Source organism: Sorex fumeus, unplaced genomic scaffold (assembly GCF_029834395.1).
Source record: "Sorex fumeus unplaced genomic scaffold, SorFum_2.1 ptg000030l, whole genome shotgun sequence".
Classification (NCBI taxonomy): Eukaryota; Metazoa; Chordata; class Mammalia; order Eulipotyphla; family Soricidae; genus Sorex; species Sorex fumeus.
The window spans coordinates 5,238,583-5,266,319 of NW_026606087.1; the positions used below are offsets into that span (position 1 = coordinate 5,238,583).

Below are 27,737 nucleotides of genomic sequence, written 5' to 3' on the forward strand. Positions count from 1 at the left end.
GCAAGCAGCTGTCAGAACAAATTCAGCTGCTACAAAGGTTGACATGAGTGTCCCAAAGGAGCCTCCAAACATTGTTGTCTTAGCTAAAATCTGCCTTCTTGACCCTCCTGTAAAAATTTCTAGAACCTTATTTTCATATTCCAAATAGCCATAGAAATGAGTGACTTTGCAAAAAATATTTTTACAGAAGGCAAAGTTGGGCTGGATAAAGGCCAGAGTATATCTGGATTAGATTAAGAAGAATGGAGTATCAAAGCAAAAAAAAAAAAAAAAGGATGAAAAAATAGATACCCTTCAAATGGGATCAAATGAGGATAAATTTGGGTCTTCTTTTCAAATTAAGCTTCAACATATGTAAAAATTTCACTTGGGGCTAATGGAAGCTATGCCCGTGTCTGTGCAGCCATTCAGACATAAAACCTCCTCCTCAACTTCATGCAAAATTACATGCTTTTATGCAGAATGGAAAAGAAATCTGGGTTAAATAACCTCTCACACAACATCCCTATTCGCCTCCATCCATTATTTGTTCCCTAAAGAGCTCTCTCTAGTTCAGTGAGTGACTCATGGCCAGTACTGCATCCTGCTTCTGTGCCTGTTTAACTTGATAAACCAAAGTACCCCATAAAAACTGACATACATTGATGCCATTTTATGTAACATGTCCCCTTTTCTCCCTTGTACTAACAAAACTGCCCATGGGAGAAATTTAACCAACAAGAGCCCTTCTGATGGCCTATAATTGAGCTCAAAATAAGGCATGAGGTGTGGGTTTGCAATGACCACCATTTCAGAATAGGAGTCCCTCCACTCCTGCTCAAATTTTGAATTCCAGTTTTAAAAATATAAAGGAATAGATTTGCACATGATTGATTAGTAAAAATAACACAATAGAGATGGCACGGATTCCCTAAGAAGATGCTTGTCCCAGGATGCTCTGGGCTGGTCAGATATTTATTGCTTAGTGCCATGCTTGACACAATTGAGTGCTCAATAAATGAGGCCAATTAGTCCCTTTTAGTCAGCTGCATTTCGAGTCTAAACCACACACATTCACATGGACCACGGTCTTCCAGTCTTCTAAGAGCCTTCTCTGCTCTGTATGTGTGGTCTTGTCTCTCAGCAGGCAGGACCAAAGTGACATATATCTACTATACTCCTCTATGGTTAGCAAGTCAGGTAGGTAGATGATATAAAAGAAATACCCTTCCCTGAAGGCATGACTGGTGTCTGATTGAGGGGCACGTAATATTTTATCACCCTCCCCTTCCTGGAAGCTCAACTCAAAAACCTTTTTTCTTGGGTTCAGGTCTGGCTGCATTGGACAAAGCTTATCAACCCTCAAGCATCTTCTGTAAGGGTCAGCCAACCTGCCATACTGTTTCCTACTCAAGAACATGGGGCAGCCCTGGATACCCAGGGCACTGCTGATAAGAGGAGTTCTCCCTTGCAAAGTGCTTACTTCGAAAAGCACAGAAACAAGTAAACAAAATGATGACCTTTTGCTAAATGGGCATAAAGTTGGAAAATAAAATTAAATCTGAATACCTAATGAGGTTAGGAGCAGAGAGAGATGCTCACGGGGAGAAAGAGCACACCCTCATTGTGAAAATTACACAGCCATATGTGAATGGAAAATCCATCCAACATTCTGGAAAGGACAATTTGAGCTGTGCTTCTCTCAACAGTGGAAGGCGGTGATGCCCTCATTATAGGCTTGCTGGGGTCTTTCTTAGGGTCTCTCTGGGTCTCTTTCTCTATATCTCATACATGTTTTTCCCTAGTTTAATTTGTTTAGCACTGTAGCACAGTCCTCTCATTGTTCATGGATTTGCTCGAGCGGGCCCAGTAATGTCTCCATTATGAGACTTGTTATTGTGTTTGGCATATTGAATACGTGACGAGTAGCTTGCCAGGCTCTGCCATGCTGGCGAGATACTCTCAGTAGCTTGCCTGGCTCTCTGAGAGGGGTGGAGGAATCGAACCCGGCTTGGCCGGGCTGGCTGTGCGCAAGGCAAAGGCCTTACCACTGTGCTATTATTCCAGCCCTTAATTTGTTTAACTAAAAACTAATTCTGTCCATGGCTAGCAGGGTACCTTCTGTTCCATACACACTCATATACATAAGTGAACAGATAGAACTCAAAGATGACTCCCAACTCCCCTCCCCTTTTCAAAAACACACTTAACACAGCCACCACCTTGATGAAAACATGCAAAGCCCAGGCACATATCTTACACTAGACTTTCATATATATGTATATATGAAAGTCTAGTGTAAGATATGTCTAGTGTGATAGCACAGTGGGAGGGCATTTGCCTTGCATGCGGCCAGCCTGGTCGAGCCAGATTTGATTCCTCTGCCCCTCTCGAAGAGCCCGGCAAGCTACTCGTGATGTATTCAATATACCAAACACAGTAACAACAAGTCTCAAAATGGAGATGTTACTGTGCCCCACTCGAGCAAATTGATGAACAATGGGAGGACAGTGTGACATCCAGTGTGAGATAATATATATATATATTTTTTTCTTCCCCTTTGCACATACATTGAGGATAAGCCCAGGTGCATCAGAAAACTCACTCACATGCCTTCCATGTGAGTGTCTAACAAGCTGCCAGTGAACTAGCTCTCTCAGCAATTCAGCTGCCCCGCCTCTTGAAGGACACAGATGTTTGCAATGGTATCTGCTTACCTGGACCACAACCACCTGGATGGAAACATGATCTGGCAGTCGAATTGGTGCCCGGAAATACTGGGACAGAGCAACTAGCAGGTGCAAGATGGCTACCAGGCTCTTGGCATGAACAGCTGAAATACAAAATTATATGAAAATTAGATAATCTTTCTTTAGTTCTGGGCAGAGATCAACAGATAATCCAATTGCAGCATACCCACTGCCCCTTTTGTTAGCTGTAAGATAAGTATCCTTGGCCATCACATATCTCTCTGGGTCTCTCTGTTCTTGGTGAAACTCTATGGAGTTTTCTGGATCACCTTCTTGCTAGATTTTCAAAGCAATCCCTCTCTACTTGAACCAAAATTCTTAAAAGTAGTTTAAAAACTTCATAATTTGGAGCTCAGATGGGCTGTCTGTAACCTTCCTGGTTTTGTGCATGCTTCTCCAAAACCCCAAAGCAAGTTTGCTCTGTAGCCCTTCATCCCTCCCCTCCAACTGAATTATCTGGGTTCTTATCACCACCCTATTCAGAACAACACAAAATATGCCCCCAACCAGTGGAGACAGAGGAATAATGAATCTCTGGAGGAAGCGTTGAGATATCCAAATGGATTCACTGCTCTCTTGAGTGCCATCTAAAGTCAGTATAGGTAATGCCCTTTGGGAAATATCTGGAAGGGAATGTTTGTGACTTGGTTGGTTTCAATAGCTTTTATAGCTACTGTGCAATTGGTTGCAGCAGTGGCCATGATGCTACAGAAAGGTGTGTACTTACTGAGAAGTTTCTTAGTAGACATGAGGCAGTAAAAGACTTGATGCAATGAAGCATACATGGGTGAGGAGAGTTTTGGTTCTGACTGAAAAATTCTACCCTTAACTGCCTACATGACCATGAGAAGCTCACTCAAGGCTTCTGAGCTAGTAATTTTCCCAACTGAGAATAATGCGACATATGCAGAAGTATAGGCTGTAAGAGTTTTCAGAGATAACCTAGGCACAACTCCTGGTTCTTACTAAGTACTTAGGAATGGCTGCTCGAGCGGGCCCAGTAACGTCTCCATTGGAGACTTTGTTGTTACTGTGTCTGGCATATCGAATACTCTCAGTAGCTTGCCGGGCTCTCCAAGAGGGGCGGAGGAATCGAACTCAGGTTGGCCATGTTGGCCGCGTGTAAGGCGAACGCCCTACCTGCTGTGCTATCGCTCCAGCCCCTAGGAATGGCTGATAACTTTTGTTTTGTTTTGGGGCCATACCTAGCAATGCTCAGGGATTACTACTGGGACTGCACTAGGGAAACACTCCTGATTCAAGGGACCATATGGGATGCAGGAGATTGAACTCCAGTTGACCATATGCAAGTCAAGAGCTGACCCACTGAAATATCTCTCCATCCCAGGTTGCTAATTTTTATTATAACTTTATTGTAATTTAAAGAAAATGCCTGGCATTTCTTCAATTAAATACTCCAGTTTTCTCCATTTTTTCTCATAAAAGGGAAGCCTTGCCAGATAATAATCTGTCTTTATAACCCTATCAACCTCTTCAAGGTTCTTCACATAGAGGACATTTAAAATAAAATAAATAAAAGCCCATAGTACTTAGCATGAATTCAGCATATCCATTCTTAGGGTATCCCCTGTCTACCCTGAGGTTGGTGTGACTCTGCTCCAACCAAAAAAGGGAACTAGCTTGTGCATTCCTTGGGACCTCAGTCAATTTTCTTGTTACTGCTGCTACTTCAGAGAAAGTTTTCCACTGAGTAGGAACAGGGACTCAATACAGCCATTGAATAGCAGATGAATTAATCCTACCTTCTTGTCTCTCAGATATTTCAGTTCTGTACTTTGGAGCATGGTGAGCTACATTTTGTTCACAGTGATAACCTCAAAAAATTTTAAAAAGGCCCCCTGAGCATCACCAGGAGTGATACCCAGGAGTAAAGAGCCAGGAGTAAGCACTGCCAGGTGTGGCTCAAATACTAAACTAAACTAAAAAGTGTACATGCTGTCTGGTCCTAAACACTATTCCTAGGTATGAGTAGAGAGAATTCACTAGGCCAAATGGATATTAGTGAACAAATGGAAAACTGTAAAAGGCTAAGGCACTTGCTTTACATCTTTTTATGAACCCTGTTGTGAACTCTTGGCATCATATATGGTCCCATGAAAAGTGTCAGGGGTTACTCCTGGGCAAAACTGGGTGTGGCTCCCATTTCTTCCCCACAAAAGGGACAAACTGTCTTAAATATATCATTATGATGCATCCGTATATTGTCATATCATTTAATAAAACTGATATTGAGAAGAATTTATTTAATTTGGCAACACAGGCAGTATTCAGGGCTTACTTCTGACTCTAAGCTCAGGGATCACTCCTGGCAGCGCTTAGGGTACCATAATGGGTACAAGGGATCAAACCCAGGTGAGCTGCATGCAAGCAAGTGCTGTACTCACAGTATTATCGCTCAGACCCTAGAGAATATTTAATGATCTATAAAGATACACATCTTCCAACAATATATACTAGTTAATTTCATTTTTGTAAAGATGAAATCTTTGTATAGAAAGTTTCCTATGTTTATTTATTTGTTATAGACACACCGACACATCTACACGATTTAGGGACATGTGAAAAGGCTGATCTCTGGGTGAACTCAGGTTTTGCAGCCGGGTTCTCTGCATCTCATCTAAACTACCACCACCTGTGAGGCCTCAAACAAGGACACTTCTTATATAAATATTATTGTGCTCTGTATGTGCCAATTTCTGATCCAGATTCTAGACACACAGCAGAGAAGAGACCAAAATCACTAACCTCATAAGCCACATTCCTCATTTTTTAACCTCTACATGTTTCAATTTCATTTTCTTTTCTCTTTTGGGGGGAGGACACGCCTAGAGATGCTCATGAGTCGTTCCTGGTGGGGCTCAGAGGGCAGATGGAGTGCTGGGGATTAAACCCAGGTCAGCCCCGTGCAAAGAAAGAGCCTTACCCACTGTACTATGGCTCAGTCTTTCTCTGTCTTAATTTTCTCATCTGTAAAATGGGGATAATAATTCTGACACTTCTTGGCTGAATGAAGATGACAAGAATCTGACTAAGTAATATACCTAAAAGAAGCACAAGGACTATCACAAACAACATACATTTGTGAAGGTTAATTTTTTAATCTCTTTCATCTCTGTTTTTAAATTTTTAGTACTGAAAATTTGATATGCCAAACACAGTAACAACAAGTCTCTCAATGTTAGTGGGCCCGCTTGGGCAAATAGATGAACAATGGAGGACAGTGACTGAAAATTATTGCTATGAATAATCTTAAAAAGGTAAATGAAGATGCCCATTCCCCACCAAGTTCTGTTAGCAAAAATGGTAACTATGAAGTCCAAATGAGAATAAAAAACATACGTGTGATAGACTAGTATGAGAAGATTACAAAATCTGAAAGTGTAGTTATCTTCATCAAGTGAAATGCATATTGATATGGATAGTGGTGGGCAAAATTAGTTGAGCTGTGTAATATGAGTGGTTATTTTACTTAAAGTTTCATAAGATAAATGAAGAGAAGTATGAACCAAAGAATTAATTCAAAGCGTCTGGTCCTGATATGGTTCTAAAAAATTCCTTTCGAGGCCAGCAAGTAAGTTCTTCCCTTGCATGCTGCCAACCTGGGTTATATCCCTGTCATCCAGTATGGTTATATGAGCACCACCCAAAGTGATTGCGGAATGTAGAGCCAAGGGTAAGTCCTGAGCATTGCCAGGTGTGGCCCGAAAAGCAAACGAACAAACAACAAAACAAAACAAAACAAAATTCCATTCTTCTAGAATTATATGATCTCCAACACTGCACCTCCTACCCTTTCAGTCCATTCTTCAACCTCAATTTTTCCTAAGTTTGGTTCCTTTTGATGGTAAATGATGGTGAATGGTGTTATTTTGTTTGGATGACTATGTGAAAAGGGTTCCATATTCAAAGGAATGTGCAATAGGATGAAGAGAAACTAAGAGAGTTCTTCAGATAATTCTGGTATTTGTGACTAGTGTGGTCTTAAAAGATGTAGAATACTTCCTGAGCTAGTGATCAAGGTCTCTTCTCCCTCCCTGTAGGCTATCTGCATTCCTGGGACATGGAACAGCACTATCCAGAGTCTAGGATTCCCCTCCTCTGCTTTCAGAGCCTCCTGAATTCCTCCTGGGAAATGCTGTTTTCATCTGATCAGCTGATTTCATGTTGGTTCTGATAAGGACTCAGTAAGCCCACATTAGACACCCAGGCCCTTGTGGCACCAAAATAACCAATTCACGCCTTCTCCAGATGGAATCCTGTTGACCATGAGCTTCTACAATCATGGCTCTGGCGTGCGGGTACCAGGACATTTTTTCCGAACCGTGCGGCCGCATAAGCGGCCGCGTGACATTTCCTTATATGCAAAGTGATCAATGGAAAGTAAATCATCCAACATTTCTCCCTGAAAATCAGGCTTGACTCTTTTGCAAACCACAACACCCAAAACGAGAGAGAGAACAAAGGGGAATGCCCTGCCACAGAGGCAGGGTGGGATGTGTGGGATGGGGGGTGGGAGGGATACTGGGATCCGTGGTGGTGGGAAATGGGCACTGGTGGAGGGATGGGTATTTGATCATTGTATAATTGAAACCCAAGCACAAAATTTTTAAGTCTACAACTGTACCTCATGGTGTCTCACTAATAAAAATTAAACAAACAAACAAACAAAAAACCAATTCATACAACCTGTGGTCCTTGGACGATCCTAGCTGGGATAATTGAATTTTAAAATTCTTTCACCCTGGGCCAGACAGACAATACAGTGGGCAGGGCATTCTTGCCGCAACTGACCTTATAGATATCCAGCATGCCCTATGATCCTCTGAGCACCATCAGGGGATCATCCCCTGATCTCAGAGCCAAAAGTAAGTCTTGAGCATTGCTGAGCAGGTATGACCCCCAAACCAAAATTTAAAATATAAATTTTTTGTCTCATGCCTTCAATCTTAGCCACATCTTTGCTTCTTCTGGAAAACAGGGGCAATGAGAGGAAGAGAGTGAGGTTTAGTTGAAAGACCGTGTTCCTTGAGACGTTCACTGCTCCAAGTGGAGACAGACTCTTTCTCCAAGGTGCTCTAGGGACCCAGAGCTAGTCCACAGAATACAGTTTCCATTCCCTCTAGTCTCATAAAGTTTTATAGAAAGCTGTTTCCAGAATGAACACACTGGGTTACAATTATTCGCTATTCCGAATAGTATATCTGTTTGGTCTGAGATGCTGGGCACATCTCCCTCGCAGAACAGGGGATAGAAACCCACCCAGCTTCCCCGGATGGCTTCTAGCGAGGGGAACCTCAGGGGAGGGGCCAGTAGTGTCACTTAGCAACACTACTGCCACTCTGTCCAACTCACAGTCCACATTCCACTTGATGCTCCTGGGAGGGAGTTTCAGGGTTTCATTGATCTTTTCGAGGACAGTTTGCAGCTTTTGCTTCTGAGCAATCTCAGACTGGGTGACCTCAGCAACATTCAGCTTTTCACTTTCCAGTTTCTCTGCGGTGAGAGGGAAAAGAGAACTGTTACCTTTTTCCAAGAGAACCCCAACCCAGGCCACTACTGACTCATTTTTCCCTGGTACAAACACACATGTACTCACGTATCCAACAAATACATACTGAGCAGCCAGAGCTCTTCTCTCTCATTGGTGGTGATGGCCTGTAAAGTGTGCATGCATGTGTGTTTATGTCGTGCATGTGTGTATGTGCACGCACATGTGTGTGTGTTTGGGGACACACCCTGTGATGTCAGGGGTTACTCCTGGCTCTATACTCAAGAATTATTCCTGGTGGTGCTCGGGGGACCACACAGAATATCAGAGATCAAACCTGGGTTGGTCACAAGCAAGGCAAATGCCCTACCTGCTGTACTATTGCTCTGCCTGCCCCCTCACTTCTGGTAGGAGTCTTGAATTAGACTCCAGAATTGTCAGTCCTGTTCAAATTCTTCCATCACAGAGAATTTCCCTCTTTTCTGTAATTCTGCCTACTCCAGAGACTTGTCTGTGCCCTGCCTGGAAACTCTGCTTTGCTTCCTCAGAGGCAACTTGTCAAGTCTAGATTGAAAGCATTTTGAATAACCTTGAAGTATGTGTCATACCAAAGCATCCTTTTCTCTTTTCTATTTTAAGCATTCTTTTTTTCCCATTGAGCTTACCTGAAAGGTAACTTATTTGATGCATCCTGTTTCATCAATTTGAATGCAGTTTTTTTTTCCACATCCCTGAAATCAGGTGATGACTTAAAATTGACACAAGGCTACAGCAACAGTATGGCTGGTGGGGTATTTCCTTGCCTTGCATTTGACCTGGGTTCAACCATTAGTACTTTATATGGTTCCCTGGGTCTTATAAAGAGTGATTCCTGAGTACAAAGTCAGGAGAAAGCCCTGAGCACTGCCATCAACCCCCTCCCTCTGACACACACACACACACACACACACACACACACAAGTGTGCGCACGCAAGAATAAAATTGATGTTACCCTACAGGTGCTGTGGGCTGGGTGAAAGATCTCAGCATTAGTGCAGGGCCATAGCTCTTTACAATTTGGTCACTGCCAGATCTGAATAAGCCTACAAGGGCACTTTGAAAAGTAGAAGATAATTCTATGCAATAAGAAAGCATTGAGTAATAGTTTAATTGAAGGGCTCTTTTCTTTTTGAGTGGTACTTGTATAATGGTATTTTAAAAGCACTGGTTCTTGTATACAATGACATAACTCCTTGATACTTAAAGGCACACCACAGTTAATCATTATAATAGTCTAAAGTAATATATATATACAAACACATGCATATATAGTATGCATAGTGTATGTGTGTATATAGCCTACATATGTAAAAAATATATATATATGTATATATATTGGTTTTTGTGTTTTTGGTTTTTAGATCATACTTGGGATCTCAGGGGTCACTCCTGGTGTTTTTGGGTCCATATGTGGGGCAGGGGATTGAACTTGGGTTGACTATACCTGGTCCTATACCGAATTTTATTTATGACAGAGAACAACTCTGGATTTTCTACTATTATTTTATTATTTCTATTATTTTCTAATGTAAAATAGCTATCTGCTATTGCATTTACCTAATCTATTTCCATAAACATTTGGGATTTATAGAACTGACAGCCTGAAACATGCTTAAGATTTTTTCTCCTCTTTTTTGTATTATTTTGTTTTGTTTTACTTTTTTTTTCTTTTTCCATTTAAGGGACTGATTTTATTTAAATATATATATATATATATTTTATCTCTGTGGTTTTGTTTTACTTTCTTTTGGCAGGGTTGAGGCTGGGACCCAGAGTTTCACAGGTGAAGCATGGGCTCCCCCAGGAGTCCCACTCCCCCATGGTGCCGCCTCACTCTTAGTTTTAAGTAGTTCGAGACTATCCAACTCTCAAATGCCCTGAGGTATTTGAAGAGAAGATCACCCACTGAGAAGTTTACATAGGTTCTGTGTATTTTAGAATTCTTTTCAGCACTTTTATACAGTTTCAATTTATTCTTATCTGTGAGAGTCTAATCTGTTACCTTTCTCTTCTTGTTAGTTGTTGGAAGTCATTATTCTCTACTCCTAAAGTTCAGAGATTTAACGAAGATTTAAAAATCTTTCTGAATGCTAAGCTTTAAAGAGACTGACTGTTACCTTTTTTTTCTTTTTCTTTTTTTTTTATTTGACGGGGTGTGTGGGGGGAGGGGGCACCATGCTTCGCTATGCTCAGGACATACTCCTGTGCTCAGGGTCACTCTGGCAGGGCTTGAGGGACCACATGCAGTGCCCCAGATCACATTCAGGACAGCTGCATGCAAGGCATACACCCTATCCTCTGTATTATCTTTCCTATTTTAGATAGGGAACACCTTTTCTATTTTTAGATTGTGAGTCTTTACCTTGGATCCTTGCCTACTGAAGAAATAGATGAGAAGTTGTTTTCATCTTCCGTGGTAACTAGTAGCATTTGGTAGAAGCTGCCCAAAGTGCCTAGTTAGGGAAACTTTAGATGCATTATTGTGGCTCTGCAGAAGACAGCTAACATAGATTGGTGATGACTGTATGGGAGTGACTGGGAAGAGAAGACTGAGGAGCAAGAACCACTTTTTTTTTTCTAGTCCTGTTTCATTACATCATTGTCTAAGAATTTTCATATTTATAACCTTTTACTGGCACTGGAATTCTTAGAGTGAAAAGCCTGGATCTCAGAGTCTGTTTTCCAGGTCAATAACTTTTTCTTGCACTGTTGTCCATGATGTTCTTGGTTTTCAAAAACTGACTTCTATGCACTACTTTCTGAAACATGATTTTCCTGTTTAAGTAGTTTGTGAGACAAACTGTATTAAATTATAGTAACTACTTTATAATTTAGTTACTAGATTAAAAATATTCTGGTTTTTAGCATCTGGTATAGTTTATTCAGGAGGAAAGTTTTTATGACTTTGCTTTTTGTAATTTTTGTTTGACATTCATTACTTCTTAGAAAAGTAATTTTACTTTTTCCTGATACTGTAATTATGATTTAGGTTTAAGGCCTGTCTCTGTGTATTTCAATTACAACTGAAAGGCTGGTACTGCAGAGCATACCTGGGGATTGGCCCTGGGCTTCTGACCCCTCCTGGGGAGGCACCCACGGAAGAAAAGCTGCCTCCCTATAGATTTTCTTCTTGACCACAATCATTTTACCAACCCTCCATATTAGTTATATTATTGTTTGAGTCTTTAGCATTCTTTGGATTGTAAACAAGAACAGTTAGCTCAATTTTATAAGTGTATGAAGTTTAAATTTCATCACAATTTTTGGGAAGGGGCCACATTCGGCAGTACTCAGAGGTCATTCCTGGTAGGGCTCAGGGGACCATCTGTGGTACCTGGGATCAAACTGGGTTGGCCTCTGTGTGTAAGACAAGTGCCCCACTCACTGCCCTATCATTCTGGCCTTCAATTTTATGATGTTATAAAATACAAAAGATTTATGTGCACGTTTATGTGTGCATGCACATGCGCGCGCGTGTGTGTGTGAGTGTGTATGTGTGTGTGTCTTTGAATCTTATGGAGTTTGGGGCTATATCTTGCTCTGTGCTGAGCCCGGATTAAGCTCAGGGAACCATCCATGATTTCAGGATTTGTAGTGCGGTGTGCAGGATGCAGGTAAAACCTTCACCTCTGTACTATTTCTCTAGTACCATGTTAAGTGAAATAAGAAAGTAGAAGACAGTTACCGGGGGTTTCAATCACATGTGTACATAAACAACTAATGCCAACAAACAGGTAGGTAAAAACAATCAAACTCTTAGACTCAATTAAAACTACGGTGGTTACCAGAGAAAAAGGAGAGAGGTGTGGGAAATGAGGAGAGCAATCTTTTTGATGATTGGATGGTGGTAGGAGCATTATATACATATACAGGTGTGAAACTAGACCCATACAATTCTATAATCCCATAAACCAATAATCACTTAAAATGTGAAAAATATTTGTATGAAACCCTCTTCTGCTTTTTCTACATCCTGTTTTAAAGTATTCAATCTGTAAAACTTGAGCTATCTGTTCAACTGTTCTTATAATTAGTGGTTTCACTCACCAATTATGAAGAATTTATAGATAATGTCTTCTTCAAGGTTCTAAGTTTTCCTCCTTTGTTCTTCATTAGCCTAATTTCAGTTACTATAATGAAGACTTACTACCAAAACTTTATTCTTCCAGCAAACTGTTTCAGTTTTGATAGTTTAGCAATTTGCTATTTAACTTGCTATATAAATAATATATATAAATATATATATTATATATATATATATAAATAATATATATAAATATATATAAAATATATATATAAATCACTATTTAACTTGACATATATAGTAACATGATTTTGAACTAGAATGCTACTTTCTCTCAGGATTATTTTGTGAATTTTCCAGTTTCTGAAATCAGCATCCAAAAATGCTTGTGGAATAATTATTGTTAGAAATTAATGCGACCATGGGGGATGGAGAGATAGCACAGCGGGTAGGGTGTTTGCCTTACACGCAGCCAACCCGGGTTCGATTCCCAGCATCCCATATGGTCCCCTCAGCACCGCCAGGAGTAACTCCTGAGTGCATCGCCAGTGTGTGACCCAAAAAGAAAAAAAAAATTAATGCGACCATATTAAAAAAGCTCTGAAGATCAAGATGGGGCAGAATAAACTCAAGTACTCTAAGTGGTAAAAGAACTGAGATGTTTTAACTAATAAAACTGCTATAAATATGATACTATGTGATGTAATCAAACTTCAAAGAATTAGAGTATACAAAATATTCTTTCCAATATGATTTTTGAATTATTAAGAATATATATAGTTTTGTTTCCAAACATATGGGGAGGGTTAGTTAAAACTTTATTTCTTATTGCATCATTGTCAGAGAATTTGGCCTCTGTAATTATTTGTTGAGACTTGCTTCCTGGATTTGACCATTTTTTATAAGTGTTCCATGTGTAGTTATGAAAAATGGGAAGACTCCAGTTTAGGGCTGTAGTTGGTTAATTGTGGTGTTCAAATCTTCCCTGTTTTATAATCATTTTTTTAAAAGTACTATTAGGAGAAATATGTTAATTATATTACAGTGATGACAGAATATGTCAAGTTTTTATAATGCTGGCTGTCATTTTTTATTTTTTAAATATCTGCTGTGCATAAGTGTATTTAGGTTTGAAAGTATTGTATTTTCCTTGTTACTTTAGCTTCATTTATATAAAATCTTTCTTGCAGTATAGTCTAACATTATGTTAAAACATAATGTTATTTAATGTAATGTTAAGACATAACATTATTTAACATGTTAAAAAACTTACTCCAGTTATGAAAAAGTTACTTTTTCATTAATATGGGTCTATTATATAAATAAAATACTTTCTACAGTCTTTCTTTATCTTCATATTGATACCATTTCTTGTACATAGCCATATTTTTCTGTTTACTAATCTGATCTTTATCTTTTTAAATTGAGGTATAATTTATATACATTAGTTTCAGGTATATAGCATAATATCTTAACAACATTGACAATATTTGAAAACATTTTTATATAACATACTTTTATATAACATGCTTGTATAAAACAGTAAGTAAAATAAGTCCATTTCCCAACTCTTAGGAAAATTTAAAATTTATAATATTATATTATTACCAATAACATAATATTGAACACTCATGTTTTACACTGGTGGTTTTGAACCTTTCAACCTAAGGTTGAAGGTTGACTAATTTTCAGCCAGATCAACCTAAAAAGTGGCATGGATTAGCTGACCAGTAGTTGTCACTGCTCGTTTGCACCCTATTACCATCTCATTACCACTACATTTTTATCTCTTGATAAGCCCCATTTATCTCACTGGTCCCCAATTGCCCTTTTCCTCTGGAAATCACCAATCTGATGGGTTTTGTTTTTCTTAGATTAGACTATAAACAAGATGATGTGATAGTTGTCTTATATGTCTGGTTTATTTCATCTAACATAATACTCTCAAGGTCCATCCATGCTGCAAAGATTTGGCAAGATTTTAATCTTATTTTTAATCTTATGTGTACATAATATTCCACTGCACTATAGTCATGGATTGCCTAAGGAAACTAATGTGTTTGGAGAAATGTGTTGGTAGATGGATGATTTAGTACTTGTGTAAGTGTCAAGATTGGTAATACTGCCTATTACGTACCTAAGCTACATGGTATAGTCTTTTAGGAGTAATATAGTATATGCAATTTGTTGTTGACCAAAATGTTATTAAATGATGCATGATTTTCCACTCTTTTATTCATTCTTCTACTGATGGACACTTGTTTCCATATCTTGGCTACTGTAAATAGTGCTTCATTGACAATATTTTTTAACGTATTTTTTAAAATTAGTGTTTTCATTTTCTTCCTAATACTAAAAGTAGAGTTGCTGTATCATACAGTGTTGTATTCTTAATTTTTGAGAACTTCATTCTGTTTTCCATCATGGTGGTACCAATTTGTATTCCCACCAAGAGTGCCCAATAATCTTCTTCACCAATATTTATTATTATTTAATGACCATCATTCTGAAAGGAGTAAGGTGATAGCTCACAGTGGTTTTGATTTGCATTTCCATGACAGTTGGTGACAGTGAGCACCCTTCCAAATACCCAATAGTGATCTGTATTTCTTCTTTGGGAAAATGTCTATTTAGAGCCTCTGTCCATTTTAAAATGAGGCTCTTCAGAATCTGGAAAAAATCTAAGTGCCCAAAAACAGATGACTGGTTAAAGAAACTTTGGTACATGTACACAATGGAGTACTATGTAGCTGTTAGAAAAGATGAAGTCATGAATTTTACATACAAGTGGTACCACATGGAAAGTATCATGCTAAGCGAAATAAGTCAGAAAGAGAGGGATAGACATACAAAGATTGCATTCACCTGGGGGACATAAAGTAACAAAATAGGAGATTAATACCCAAGAATAGCTGAGATCAGTACCAGGAGGATTACTCCATGGCTTAGAGGCCAGCCAGGCATTCTAGGGTAAAGGGTAGCTCAGATAGAGAAGGGAGCACCAAATAAAGGGTGTTTGGAGGATCCTCCCAGGAGGGGAGATACATGTTGAAAGTAGACTATGGACCGAACATGATTGCCACTCAGTGCCTCTCTTGCAGACCACAACACCCAAAAGGAGAGAGAGAACAAAAGGAAATGCTCTGCCACAGTGGCAGGGTGGGATGGGGGGATTGGTGTGGGAGGGATACTGGGATCCATGGTGGTGGAAAATGGGCACTGGTGGAGGGATGGGTACTTGATCATTGTATAATCGAAACCCAAGCACAAAAATTTGTAAATATACAACTGTACCTCATGGTATTTCACTAATAAAAAATTTTAAAAAATAAATAAAATGAGGCTCTTTTTGGTTATTAAGTTGTATGTGTTGTTTACATATCTTGGAAATTAATGTTCATCTGATAACATGATTTAGAAATATTACCTCCAAATTAGCAGACTATCTTTTTATTTTCTTGGTGTTTCCTTCACTGGGCAGGAGCTTTTTAGTTTGGTATAGTCCCATTTGTTTATTTTTGTTTCCCTTGCTTTTGGAGTCAGTTCAAAAAGAAAAACAAAGTCCTATTAAAACTGTCCTATCCCCATATCTCATTTTTTTGGTAAATTAATTGATCAAATATGTTGGGGTTATCTCTGGGATCTTTATTCAGTTCCACTGATCTTTTCCTTAATTTTTATGCCAACATCATACTGTTTTAATTAACATAGATTTTGATTTGACTTGAAATCAGGAAACACTATGCCACCAAATTTGTTTGTCTTTCTCAGGAATGCTTTGGCTACCTGGGATATTTTGAGGTTATAAATTTTAGGGTTGTTAATTTTTTCCATGGAAAATAATCAATAAAGACTTTTTCCTTACAAAACTTTTACTAATTTGTAATAATTTTTTAAAAAAATAAACAATGTGATTTACAAAGCTGTTCAACACCACTGTTCTGACCAATCAATGACCCAACACCAATCCCATCACCAGTGTGAACTTCCCTCAGTCAATGTCCTCAGATTCCCATCTAACCCCCACAGATCCCTTAGAAGGCACAAATTTACTTTATATTGCTTGTTAACAACAAAATGGCAAATTATCAGAAAATGGATCAATAAAAGTCATTTGTGATCATTTATATCTCACATGGTGCTACTAAAGTCATTGTCTGAGGATTTGCTGAGGTGTGCAGTGCTTGTTGAGCTTTCCATGTTACTATTTTTGCTCATAGAGCTTGGTGGGCTTCTATGCAATTTTCCCATTAAATCTGCTATGTTCCTACAGGGCTGTCAGTACTGGAATATTTAGAGGTGGTGTGTGGCCATATCTGTGGCTCATGCTCCAGGAACTGTGGAATTGGGCGATTTATGCCAGAAGATGTTGGACGTGGGGGAGCTGCTGAGCCTGTCCAGAAGGGAGAGAATACACCTGTCCCCATTCCAAGAAGACCTTAGAGTTTTCAGCCTGAATATTAATCTACCTGAAATAATTTGGCAGTGTGATCAAAGGAGTTTTAACAGTAAATTTCAGATTATCAATGAAGTGCTTTGGGAAACAGACATTTTATCAATATTAATTATTCCAGTATCTGAGAACAAAATATTTTTCCCTTTCTTTATATTTTCTTCAATTTCTTTCATCAATGTCTTGTGGTTTTCAGTCAACAGTTCTTTCACCTCCTTGGTTTAATTTATTTCTAGGTTCAGTTAACCCTCAAATAGAACAGTAGTTAGGTACTCCCCTAATCCCTTTTGCAATTGAAACTTGCATAAAACTTTTGACACCCCACAAAAATCTTTTTCTAGTCTGCTGTTGACTGGACACTTTAGTGATAACATAAACAGTTGATTTAACACATTTTAATATGCTACATGCATTGTATAATATATTTTTTTCCTTTTTTGTGTGTGTTTGGGCCACAATGGGCAGTGTTCAAAAACTACTCCTGGCTCTGCACTCAGGAATCACTCTTGGAGGGGTTCCAGGAAGTATATGTGTTGCGAGGGGCAGAATCTGTGTCAGCCATGCACAAGGCAAGCATCATACCTGCTGTTGTATAGCTCTGGCCCATATACTGTATTCTTACAATAAAGTGAATAAGAGAAAAGAACAGGAAGTGAAAATATATACATTACATTGTATATATTAAAATTGTAAGCTTACATGATCTACTTAGAAATAACTAATTTGTTAGTACCTATATCAACATTGTCTTGGTACAAATGAAGGAATTCAATTACATTCTCTTGTAATGTCATGATTTTACTTGTTTCTCTGGAACACCTATCCAGAAGTGTTCCTTCCTACCCACTTTCATTATAACAAGATACATTACTAGTGGTACCCTGTATAGGTTCTGTGATGTTTGTGGATTGAGATGCAGTACTCAATGCAACAGAAATCAGAACAGTGAGAGTTCACTTTTTATTTTCTGTGATAGACACTTTACTGGAGAATGGAACGGCTCATGTGGAGATGATTGGTGTCACGAGGTGTTTAAAGCAGATACTGACAACACTTGTGCTCACACCAATAAAAATGCTAAGCGGCTATGGAATATGTGTTTTCCATATATATAATCATGTCATCTGCAAATCATGAGTTTTACTTGTTCCCTTCCAATATGAAGTGCTCCAATATGAAATCCTCTAAACCCACTTTGTTAAGAGTTTAATGGAAAAGCTTCTTCTGCACCTATTAATATGATCAGATGATTTTTCTTTTCCTTTTGGCTGGTGTGTTTTATCATATAATGTTTTTGTCAATGCTGATCCACCCTTACATCCCTGAGATAAATACCCCTTGATTACAATAATCTTTTTAATGCATTGTTGAATTATGTTTGCTAATAGTTTGCTGAGGATTTTGCGTCTATATTCAATAGGAAACTGGCCTATAAATTTCTTTAGTGTGTGCATTGCATACGAGTGTGTGTGTGTGTGTGTGTGTCCTTGTCTAGTTTTGGTACCAGAGTGAAGTGATCACTATCACAATCACGACCATCCTGTTGTTCGTCGATTGCTTGGAGCAGGCCCCAGTAATATCTCCTTTGTCCTAGCCCTGAGATTTTTTAAAAAGGGCCATATTAAAAGCTCTTCCAGGGTTAGGAGAATGAGAACCATCATTGTTACTGGTATTTGGCATATTGGGTACACCATGGGGAGTTTTCCAGACTCTGCAGTGTGGGCAGGTAACATTTGGTAGCCTGCAATTTTGTCCAAAGAAAGAATGAGATAATAAGGTGTCGCGCAGCTGCAAATGTGGCTGCGCGCTTCTGGGAGCTGGGTTTTATAGTCTCTGGGTCTTGGCCGCTGATGGGATTACACGGTGCCAGGGGACCAGTTGGTGGGTATGACCCCTGCCTACTGGAATTTGGAGGATCTGGGTAGAGGATGCTCAGCCCTGATCCGAGCACGCTTGGAGATCTCAGCCCCGGGACCCGCATGCCTTTGTTTCTCTGCCAGTACCTTCATGCGTGTGGAGAGTGGTCTCAGCAAGGTGGTGGAGCCCTGGTCGGGGTGGGGAAACTCAACCCGCTCCCCTCCAAGGGGCCCCGGCGAGGACAGCCAGGCGCGGGGGGCAGGAGACTCTGAGTGAAGTGATGTCCTCATTAAAAAACATTTAGTAGTTTTAATAGCATACCTCCTCTTCAGGTATTTGAAAGAGTTTGAGAAGAATAGCTATTAAATCCTTTAACGCTTGGTAGAACTTTTCAGTGAAGCTTGTTGGTATAGAATTTCTATTCTGGAGGTGCTTTTTGATTGCTGATGAACTTGCCTTACTAGTAATTGCTCTATTCAGATTTTCTGTTCATTTATCACTCAGTACTGGAATTTTCTAATTGCAATTACTCAATTTTGCCTTTTTATCTCCTGGAGCAGAGGACTCCCAAGCAGTACTCAGAGGGAATGGGGGTCCCTCCCAGCAATACTTGGTAAACCAGACAGTGGTTCACTGTCAGAGCCCAAGGTGAAGGTATTACTTGGGCCCTTGATGGCATAGACTTTTAGGACTACCCCTGGCAACAGTCAGGAGTCCATGTGGTACTGGGGACCACAGGTCTAGGGTATCTTTCTGGCCCCTGAGTTGTTCAATTTTGGCATATAATTGTGAGGAAAAGCCCTTGTAATGACTACTTGTAACTTACCTTTCTGGTTCTGAGTTTCTTCTCTTCCCCTTTTCCTTTCCTTGCTGTTGTTTTGTTGTGATGAAAGGGCATAGGGAGGGACACAAGCTTGGTTGTGATATTCACAGGGGCTGCACATTTGGATACTTTCAAATTAAGCCACAATGCTTGCTGGGGGGTACTCTCTGTTTGTTGTGGTGCTTGTACATATCCTGGCTTTAGTGCTTGCCAGGAGTGACTGTGGTGTACCACACATGTTGGCTGGGGGAGGGCAGGGTGTTGCATTCCTGACTGCAGTGTTCTCACATCATTTAGGTGTCGTGTCCACCTTCTGTGGTGCTTGAATACACCTGGATGTGGTCTGCGATCATACATCCTATTGTGTTGTAAAATTATTGGGCAGCAGAACTGTCAGAACTCTACTCAGCACATGTGCGTTGCACCAGGGATCTAACTCATGGCCTCTTGCTTGCAGAATAGATGATTTTTACCTACTAAATTATCCCACAGACTCTTACTTATCCTCTTGAAGAGCCAGCTCATGGTTTTGCTAATATATATATTAGTAAAATATATATATTATATATAACTCCTGGCTCATGCACTCACAAAGTACTCCTGGTGGTGCTAGGGGGACCATATGGAATGCTGGGAATTGAACCCAGGTCGGCCGCGTGCAAGGACCTACCCGCTGTGCTATTGCTCTATCCCCTCAATAATTTCTACTGTCATAAGTTTACATTTCATTTACTTCTGTTATAGTCTTTAGTTTTCTTTGTTCTATGAACTTTGGGCTTCCTTTGTTCTTTATCTAGTTCCTTTAGTTACAGTATTATAATGTCTACTTGAAGTGATTAATATAAACTTAACTTTTGGAACCAAAATCCCATAGATTTTTTTATTTTGCATTTTCATTAAAAAAAAAAACATTTCTTCATTGACTCATTGGTTTTTCAGCAGCATGTTTTAATCTCCACCTTTCTGTGACTTTATAATTCTGTAATTGTGTTCTGTCTCATATCTTTGTGGTTGCAAAGATGACTGGCATGATTTTAGTCTGTTTATATTTAGTGAGACTTGTTTTGTGACCTGGATAATGTTCCAGGTATAACTGAGAAAAAAATGTGTATTCTGATGTGATTGAAAGGAATGTTCTGTATATATTAAGACCATCTGCTCTGATATGTAGTTTAAGATTGACATTTCCTCACTGATTTTTCTGCCTGGACAATCTGTCCATTGGTGTAAATAGAATGAAAATGTCTCCTGTTATTATTGTGGTGCTCCTAATTTCTTCAGTAGTTTTTTTAAAGATTTACTTCATATATTCATATGCTCCTATATTGGGTAAACAAATAATTACAACTGTTACATTTCTTGTTCTACTGACCTTGCTATTATGGCAAAATTGACTTCTATCAGTCTCTGTTTTATCCTTACATAAGAATGATCATATCAGCTCTTTTTGTTTTAGTTTCCATTAGTATACAGTATCTTTTTCCATCCCGTCTTTCTCAGTCTTTTTGTCTCCTTACATCTGGGAGACATGTGGTCTATTACTCGAGCTTACTATCAGTAGCCCCTACTAGTCATTCTTTTTTTCCTTCTCATTTGTTTACTTATTACTGTTTACTTTTATGCCTCTTCAACTTAAAACAGTTCCTTAATTTTTTTTCTTGGAAAGTCAGTTTAGTGGCATATCCCCCGCTCCCCATCCCCCTCACCCCTGACTCTCACAGGCACATGCTCTACATCCCCAGTGTGTGACAAACTCATTTAACTTTGGTTTATCAGGAAAGCTCTATCTAATCTTCAGTTTGGGGCAATAATCTTGTAGGGACAGAGGACTCTTGATTAGGCTTTCCTTTTCAGTACTTTGTACATATCAGTCAAGCCTTAGGGATTTCAAGGTTTGTTCCCTTTATGAACCACACTGTTATTCTCTTGCTCCTTTTAAAATTCTCTCTTTGACTTTGATGTTTTAATTATGACTGGTCTTGGGATTTGTCTCTTTGGGTTCATCTTGTTTGGTATTCTGTGCTTCTTGGATCTGAATGTCTGTTATCTTCTCTAGGTTAGGAAAGTCTTCAGCTGCGATTTAATCAAGTATGTTTTATTTGATTAAATAAATAAATTTATTTCTCTTCTCAGGTTGCTATAATATGAATATTATTGTGCTTGACATTCATATGTCCATTAAGCTATATTCATTCTTCTAAAGTTTTTCTTTTTCTTTTTGCAAATCTATGTGGGAGACCCTTTTTTCTCTCATCTCACAGATCCATTCTTCAGCTTCATTCTTCACTCACTGAGCCCTAGTTCTATTGTATTTTTTTATTTGTGATTTCTGTTAATACTAACTTTTTTCACTTTCTTTGTCGATCTATTCTTCTCCCAAGTTTGGAAGGCAGCTTTATGATGATTACTTTGAATTCATTATTTGGTATGCTGCCTGTTTCATTGCAGTCTTTTCTGAGGTTTGATTTTTTCTTTCTTTTGTAGCATATTCACTTATTTCTTCTTCTTTTTTTTTTTTTTTGCTTTTTGGGTCATACCCGGCGATGCTCAGGGTTACTCCTGGCTTTGCACTCAGGAATCACTCCTGGCGGTGCTCAGGGAACCATATGGGATGCTGGGAATCAAACCCAGGTCGGCAGGGTGCAAGGCAAATGCCCAACTTGCTGTGCTATTGCTCCAGTCCTTATTTCTTCATTTTATTTGATTTTCTGTATTTGTTTCTGTGTGGAAAATGGAATAGCTGCCTGTCCTGGTCTTGAAAGGGTGGCCTTTAGTGGTGTTGAAACTTTCTGTTCAACTTTGCCCTATTAGTTGGTTGTCTAGGTAACCTGGTTTAGTCTTGATAGCCCTGCATAAAGAATGTGCCAAGAGACATGTCAGTGTTCCAGGAGAGGAATCAGCATCAGATTCAGGCTGATTTGAGGCCAAACTCTCAGGTATAGCTTTTAGAAACATTCCAATATGTTGAGTCCTGAGGTGCCTCAGCCATGAAACTCTGTGATATGAAGATATCTGTAGGATTCAGATGAGCACAGAATCTACTTTCTAGAAGGTCAATGAGAAGCTAAAACCAGTCCAAGGATTTGTGCAAAGACAGCAACCCTGCCTCTATTCCCAGTCTATCTATACTCTTTGAGAGCAGCACCTCTGGCTTCAAGTGAGACAGAGATTGATGCGGGAGGAAAAACAATAAAATGATATTCTCCATATCATCCTAAGTGAAATGAGTCAGAGAGAGGGGCAGACATAGAGTGATTGCACTCACTTGTGGAATATGAAATAATATAGTATGAGACTAATACCCAAGGACAGTAGAGACAAGGGCCAGAAGGATTGCTCCATGGTTAGAAGCCTGCCTTATGAGCTGGTAGAGGAGGCAGTCGGGATAGAGAAGGAATCACTAAGTCAATGATGGTTGGAGGGATCGTTTGGGATGGGAGATGTGTGCTGAAAGTAGACAAAGTACCAAACATTACTGCCTCTCAGTATCTATATTGCAAACCATAATGCCCCAAAGTAGAGAGAGTAAGAAGAAAATTGTCTATCACAGAGGTAGAGGATGGGGTGGGGTGGGGGTGGCAGGAGGTATACTTGAAACATTGGTGGTAGAAAAGGGATGAAGGGATGGGTGTTCAATCATTTTATAAATGAAACTCAATCATAAAAACTTTGTATCTCACGGTGATTCAATAATAAAAAAATGGTACTGTCCAGCTCTGGCTCTAATAAAACCACAGAAATGACACTGACCAGTGCCAGCATCCCCAGAGAGTTCCAACAGACACTTACCCAGCCCTCAATTCCCATTCCCACCCCCTGCTGCAGCTTTGGGGATTGAACTCACATAAGGCAGGTCCTCTATCACACTCCAAAGCCCTCAGTTTATGGTTCATTTTCAGAAATACATCTTTCCCTACTCTGCTTTTAATCATCTCTTGATCTTGAGTGCTCTTAGTTTTCTCTATGAAACATAGAGATAATGATTTTTCTTTATCCTGTTTGTGATTCCCTGATCTTCCTTCCTAAAACTGAAATTTTATCTTTCAATCGTAGAAAAGTCATTCTTAATTCATTATGTCATTCAATATCACCTATAGTCCATTCTCTTCTCTATTTAGAATTCCAATTAGCCAAATGCTAGATTTTCTTCAAATATTTCCTATGTATTTTAATTCATTTATTTTTTCACCTCTTTGTCTCTCTGTGCTGAAAACTAAGTAATTTCTTCAATGGCAAATTCCTAGTTACCCAATTCCCTTAGCTATGTCTAATTCACTGGAGTTTTCTAGTTTCACTATATGAAGATAAAATTAGCATTATAAACTAGCATTATAACAATCACTCAAAATCAGTGTATTTTGAAAAGTAATCAGCATAATAAATCGAATTAACATTCATTTGTGCTTTTTCATACTATAAACAGTTCTTTTAAAATTCTCATTTTGATGGGTCAGAGATAATATAAGTAGGAATGACACTTCCCTTAAATTCAGCCAACCTGTGTTTGATCCTCAGTCCATATATATATGATCCCCTGAGAACTGCCAGAAGTGACCCCAAAACAAATAATAAACAAAAACCAAAAAATATTGTCAGTTTGAGGTCTGGGGATATAGCTCAGAGGTAAACAGTTGTCTTACATGTGTGAAATAGTCGTGTAGTACCTGGTACCACACACATAAAATATTCATCTTGACATCATTACATACTTTATATCCCATAAGCAATCACTTTCTGATTTAAGGTCATTTTCCTTATAATTTATTTTGTTTTTGGAAGCTCTTTTAATCTTCTCTTTTTGAATTTCTTTCTTTCTTTTTTCCTCTTATTTTTTAAAGGGGGGCTTCGTCCACACCCAATATGTTCAGAGATTACTCCTGATTTTATGTTCAGGGATCACTCCCGGAACTGTATATGGTACCAGGGATCAAAACAAAGTTTGTTGCGCAGAATAAGAGAAGGAACACATGGAGGGTGCGGGATCCCGGAGGAAAAGAAAAAAGAAAAAACAGGTTCCAAAAAGAGCCGAGAGCACCGGGAAGATCCAGATGGAGTAGGCGCCGCATCCCGCCTCCCCCAGATGGAACCCCGGTGACCAGAAGCCTCTACAAACACAGCTCGAGTATGCGGGAACGAGGACTTTTTCTCAAAACATCTCTCTATATACAAAGTGATCAATGAGAAGTAAACCACCCAATCTTTCTCCCTGAAAATCAGAGTTAAGTTTGGAGCATGGCCACAGCCCCAGAAACACAAGGACTTAATGCAGAAACCAGCAGCTTAGAGCAGAAAAGTGAACGGACGATGTGTTAACCCAGGCCATCATTTCTGCCCAGAGGGGAAAAGGGTGTTGCCCCATTCGCCCTCTCTTCTCTGGAAAGAAGGATGGCGGCCGCATGGGAGCCTTGTGGACAGCAGGTATGAGCCGGGGGTGTGGGGGCGACTAAAACCTCATGGGAAGGGGGGCGTTCCGGTCCGTCCTTCACGCCCTACCGAGGTCACCAGTTGCCCCCGACGAGCGGCTCTCCAGCACGGCCACAGCCCCAGAAGCACAAGGGCTTAATGCAGAACCCAGCAGCTTGGAGCAGAAAAGTGAAAGGACTATGCGTTAATCCAGGCAATCATTTCTGCCCAGAGGGGAAAGGGTGTTGCTCCCTTCCGCCCTCCTCCCTCTGGAAAGAAAGATGGCGGCCACATGGGAGCCTTGTGGACAGCAGGTATGAGCCGGGGGTGTGGGGGCGACTAAAACCTCATGGGAAGAGGGGCGTTCTGGTCCGTCCTTCACGCCCTACCGAGGTCAACAGTTGCCCCCCACGAGCGGCTCCCCAGCACGGCCACAGTCCCAGAAGCACAAGGACTTAATGCAGAACCCAGCAGCTTGGAGCAGAAAAGTGAAAGGACTATGCGTTAATCCAGGCCATCAAGTCTGCCGGAGGGGAAAGGGTGTTGCCCCATTCGCCCTCTCCTCTCTGGAAAGAAAGATGGCGGCCACATGGGAGCCTTGTGGACAGCAGGTATGAGCCGGGAGTGTGGGGGCGACTAAAACCTCATGGGAAGGGGGGCGTTCCGGTCCGTCCTTCACGCCCTACCGAGGTCACCAGTTGCCCCCCACGAACAGCTCTCCAGCACGGCCACAGCCCCAGAAGCACAAGGGCTTAATGCAGAACCCAGCAGCTTGGAGCAGAAAAGTGAAAGGACTATGCGTTAATCCAGGCAATCATTTCTGCCCAAAGGGGAAAGGGTGTTGCTCCCTTCCGCCCTCCTCCCTCTGGAAAGAAAGATGGCGGCCACATGGGGGCCTTGTGGACAGCAGATATGAGCCGGGGGTGTGGGGGCGACTAAAACCTCATGGGAAGAGGGGCGTTCTGGTCCGTCCTTCACGCCCTACCGAGGTCACCAGTTGCCCCCCGCGAGCGGCTCTCCAGCACGGCCACGGCCCCAGAAGCACAAGGACTTAATGCAGAACCCAGCAGCTTGGAGCAGAAAAGTGAACGGACTCTGCATTGATCCAGGCCATCAAGTCTGCCGGAGGGGAAAGGGTGTTGCCCCATTCGCCCTCTCCTCTTTGGAAAGAAAGATGGCGGCCACATGGGAGCCTTGTGGACAGCAGGTATGAGCCGGGAGTGTGGGGGCGACTAAAACCTCATGGGAAGGGGGGCGTTTCGGTCCGCCCTTCACGCCCTACCGAGGCCACCGGTTGCCCCCCGCGAGCGGCTCTCCAGCACGGCCAGGACTCCAGAACACAGAAACCAATTTCTTAACTATCTGACTTTCAGTAGAAATACTTCCAGGGTCAATAGGTAAAAGAGCAGAAATCCAAAACCAACATTTAATTCTTGAACCCAGCCGTAGAAAGCAAATCACTTCACAATGCTTTTTCAGCATGTCTGATTTGGGGGGGGGGGTAAACTCTAAATAATAGTGGTGAATCTTTTATTGAAACAATGAATCTAATCAAAGCAGATAGAGTGTTAACTAGAATTCATCTGCTTCACAGGGACGGGGAGGGGTGGGGGGTGGGGTTTTATTGGGGTTCTTCATGGTAAAAAATAAGTATTGGTAAAGGGAAATGTGTTTGATATTTGCATGACTGAGACATAAACCTGAAAGCTTTGTAACCTTTCCCACAGTGATTCAATAAATAAATAAATAAAATTAAAAAAAAAAAAAAAAAAAAAAAACAAAGTTTGTTGCATGCAAGGCAAGTGCCTTACTTCCTGAGCTATCACATTTAGCTCCTACTTTGGGGAATTCTTTGGGTTGAAGAAGCATTGTGCAAAACCAATATCATTACCCTATTCAAGATACTGTTCTGGGATTTGTGGAGCTACTTCCTTAATACCAACTACTTAGAGCCACCCTGGTTTGCTTTTTGCTTTCACTGCTCATTTCATACATCATAGGGTTCTCTTAAAGCTGTCCTACGTGCACTGCCACTCTTCTAGCTGAACACCAGGATTATGTCACAAGGGGTTAATGCTGGAGTCTACTAGAGTGTCCTCCACTGCCTCTGAGCAACTGTCCTACAGCTATTAAGTTTGTTCCTTAATATCCCCTATCTCATCATGCTGCTAGATGAGATTTTGCTAGAAAGCCATCAGCACTCATTTCCATTGAACCCTGGTTAAAAAAAAAAAGTACTTAGTTCAAGTTTCACCATAATGTTGATTAATCTTTTTTAAAATAACATTTTATATATGTGCCAGGGACCAAACTCACAGCCTCAAACATGCAAAGTCTGTGCTTTATCCCTAAGCTGTATCCTAGACCAACTATAAAAAATTACTATAGTTATGGTCATGTGTTTAGAATCATGCTGACATTTATGGTCTTGGTGTACACCGCTCACTACCAACAAAATGTTTAAGACTCCCTCCCCATGCCCCATGGCAATGTTTTTATAGATTTATAGAAAAGCTGAAATGACAGTTCAGACATAACTTGAATCCAATCTCACCCACTCTTGATATCTTATATTACTATGGGCATTTTTCATTACCAGGGGGCTGACATTAGTTCATTAGTCTATACTAACTTCATTCCTTAGTCGGGCTTTACTAATCTTTCCCTCTGCCCCCTTTTCTGTGTCAGGTAATTGTTCAAGATACCACATCTCAATATGTCACTTTAGTCTTTGTTGTATGAGAGATTTTCCTGGCACTGATAATTTCAAGGAGCTTTGGGTTTTTAATCTATGTTTTTCTCAAGGTGAAACTGGAGTTCAAGGAAAGAAGAACACGAAGGAGAAGTATATCCTTTTCATCATGTCATAGCAAGGATGATGGGGTGATGCTGACATTGA

At 40.2% G+C, this 27,737-nt stretch overlaps 1 protein-coding gene across 1 annotated transcript in view; it reads right to left on the reverse strand.

Annotated features, from left to right (window-relative positions):
- Nucleotides 1-27,737, reverse strand: part of PARVA (parvin alpha) — a 175,995-nt gene that overhangs the window by 24,898 nt on the left and 123,360 nt on the right. The window contains exons 5-6 of the mRNA XM_056116100.1: nt 8,103-8,243; nt 2,697-2,812 (exon numbers count right to left, since the gene is read on the reverse strand). Of these exons, the coding sequence (XP_055972075.1) occupies nt 2,697-2,812; nt 8,103-8,243 (257 nt within the window). The remainder of the gene's footprint in view (nt 1-2,696; nt 2,813-8,102; nt 8,244-27,737) is intronic.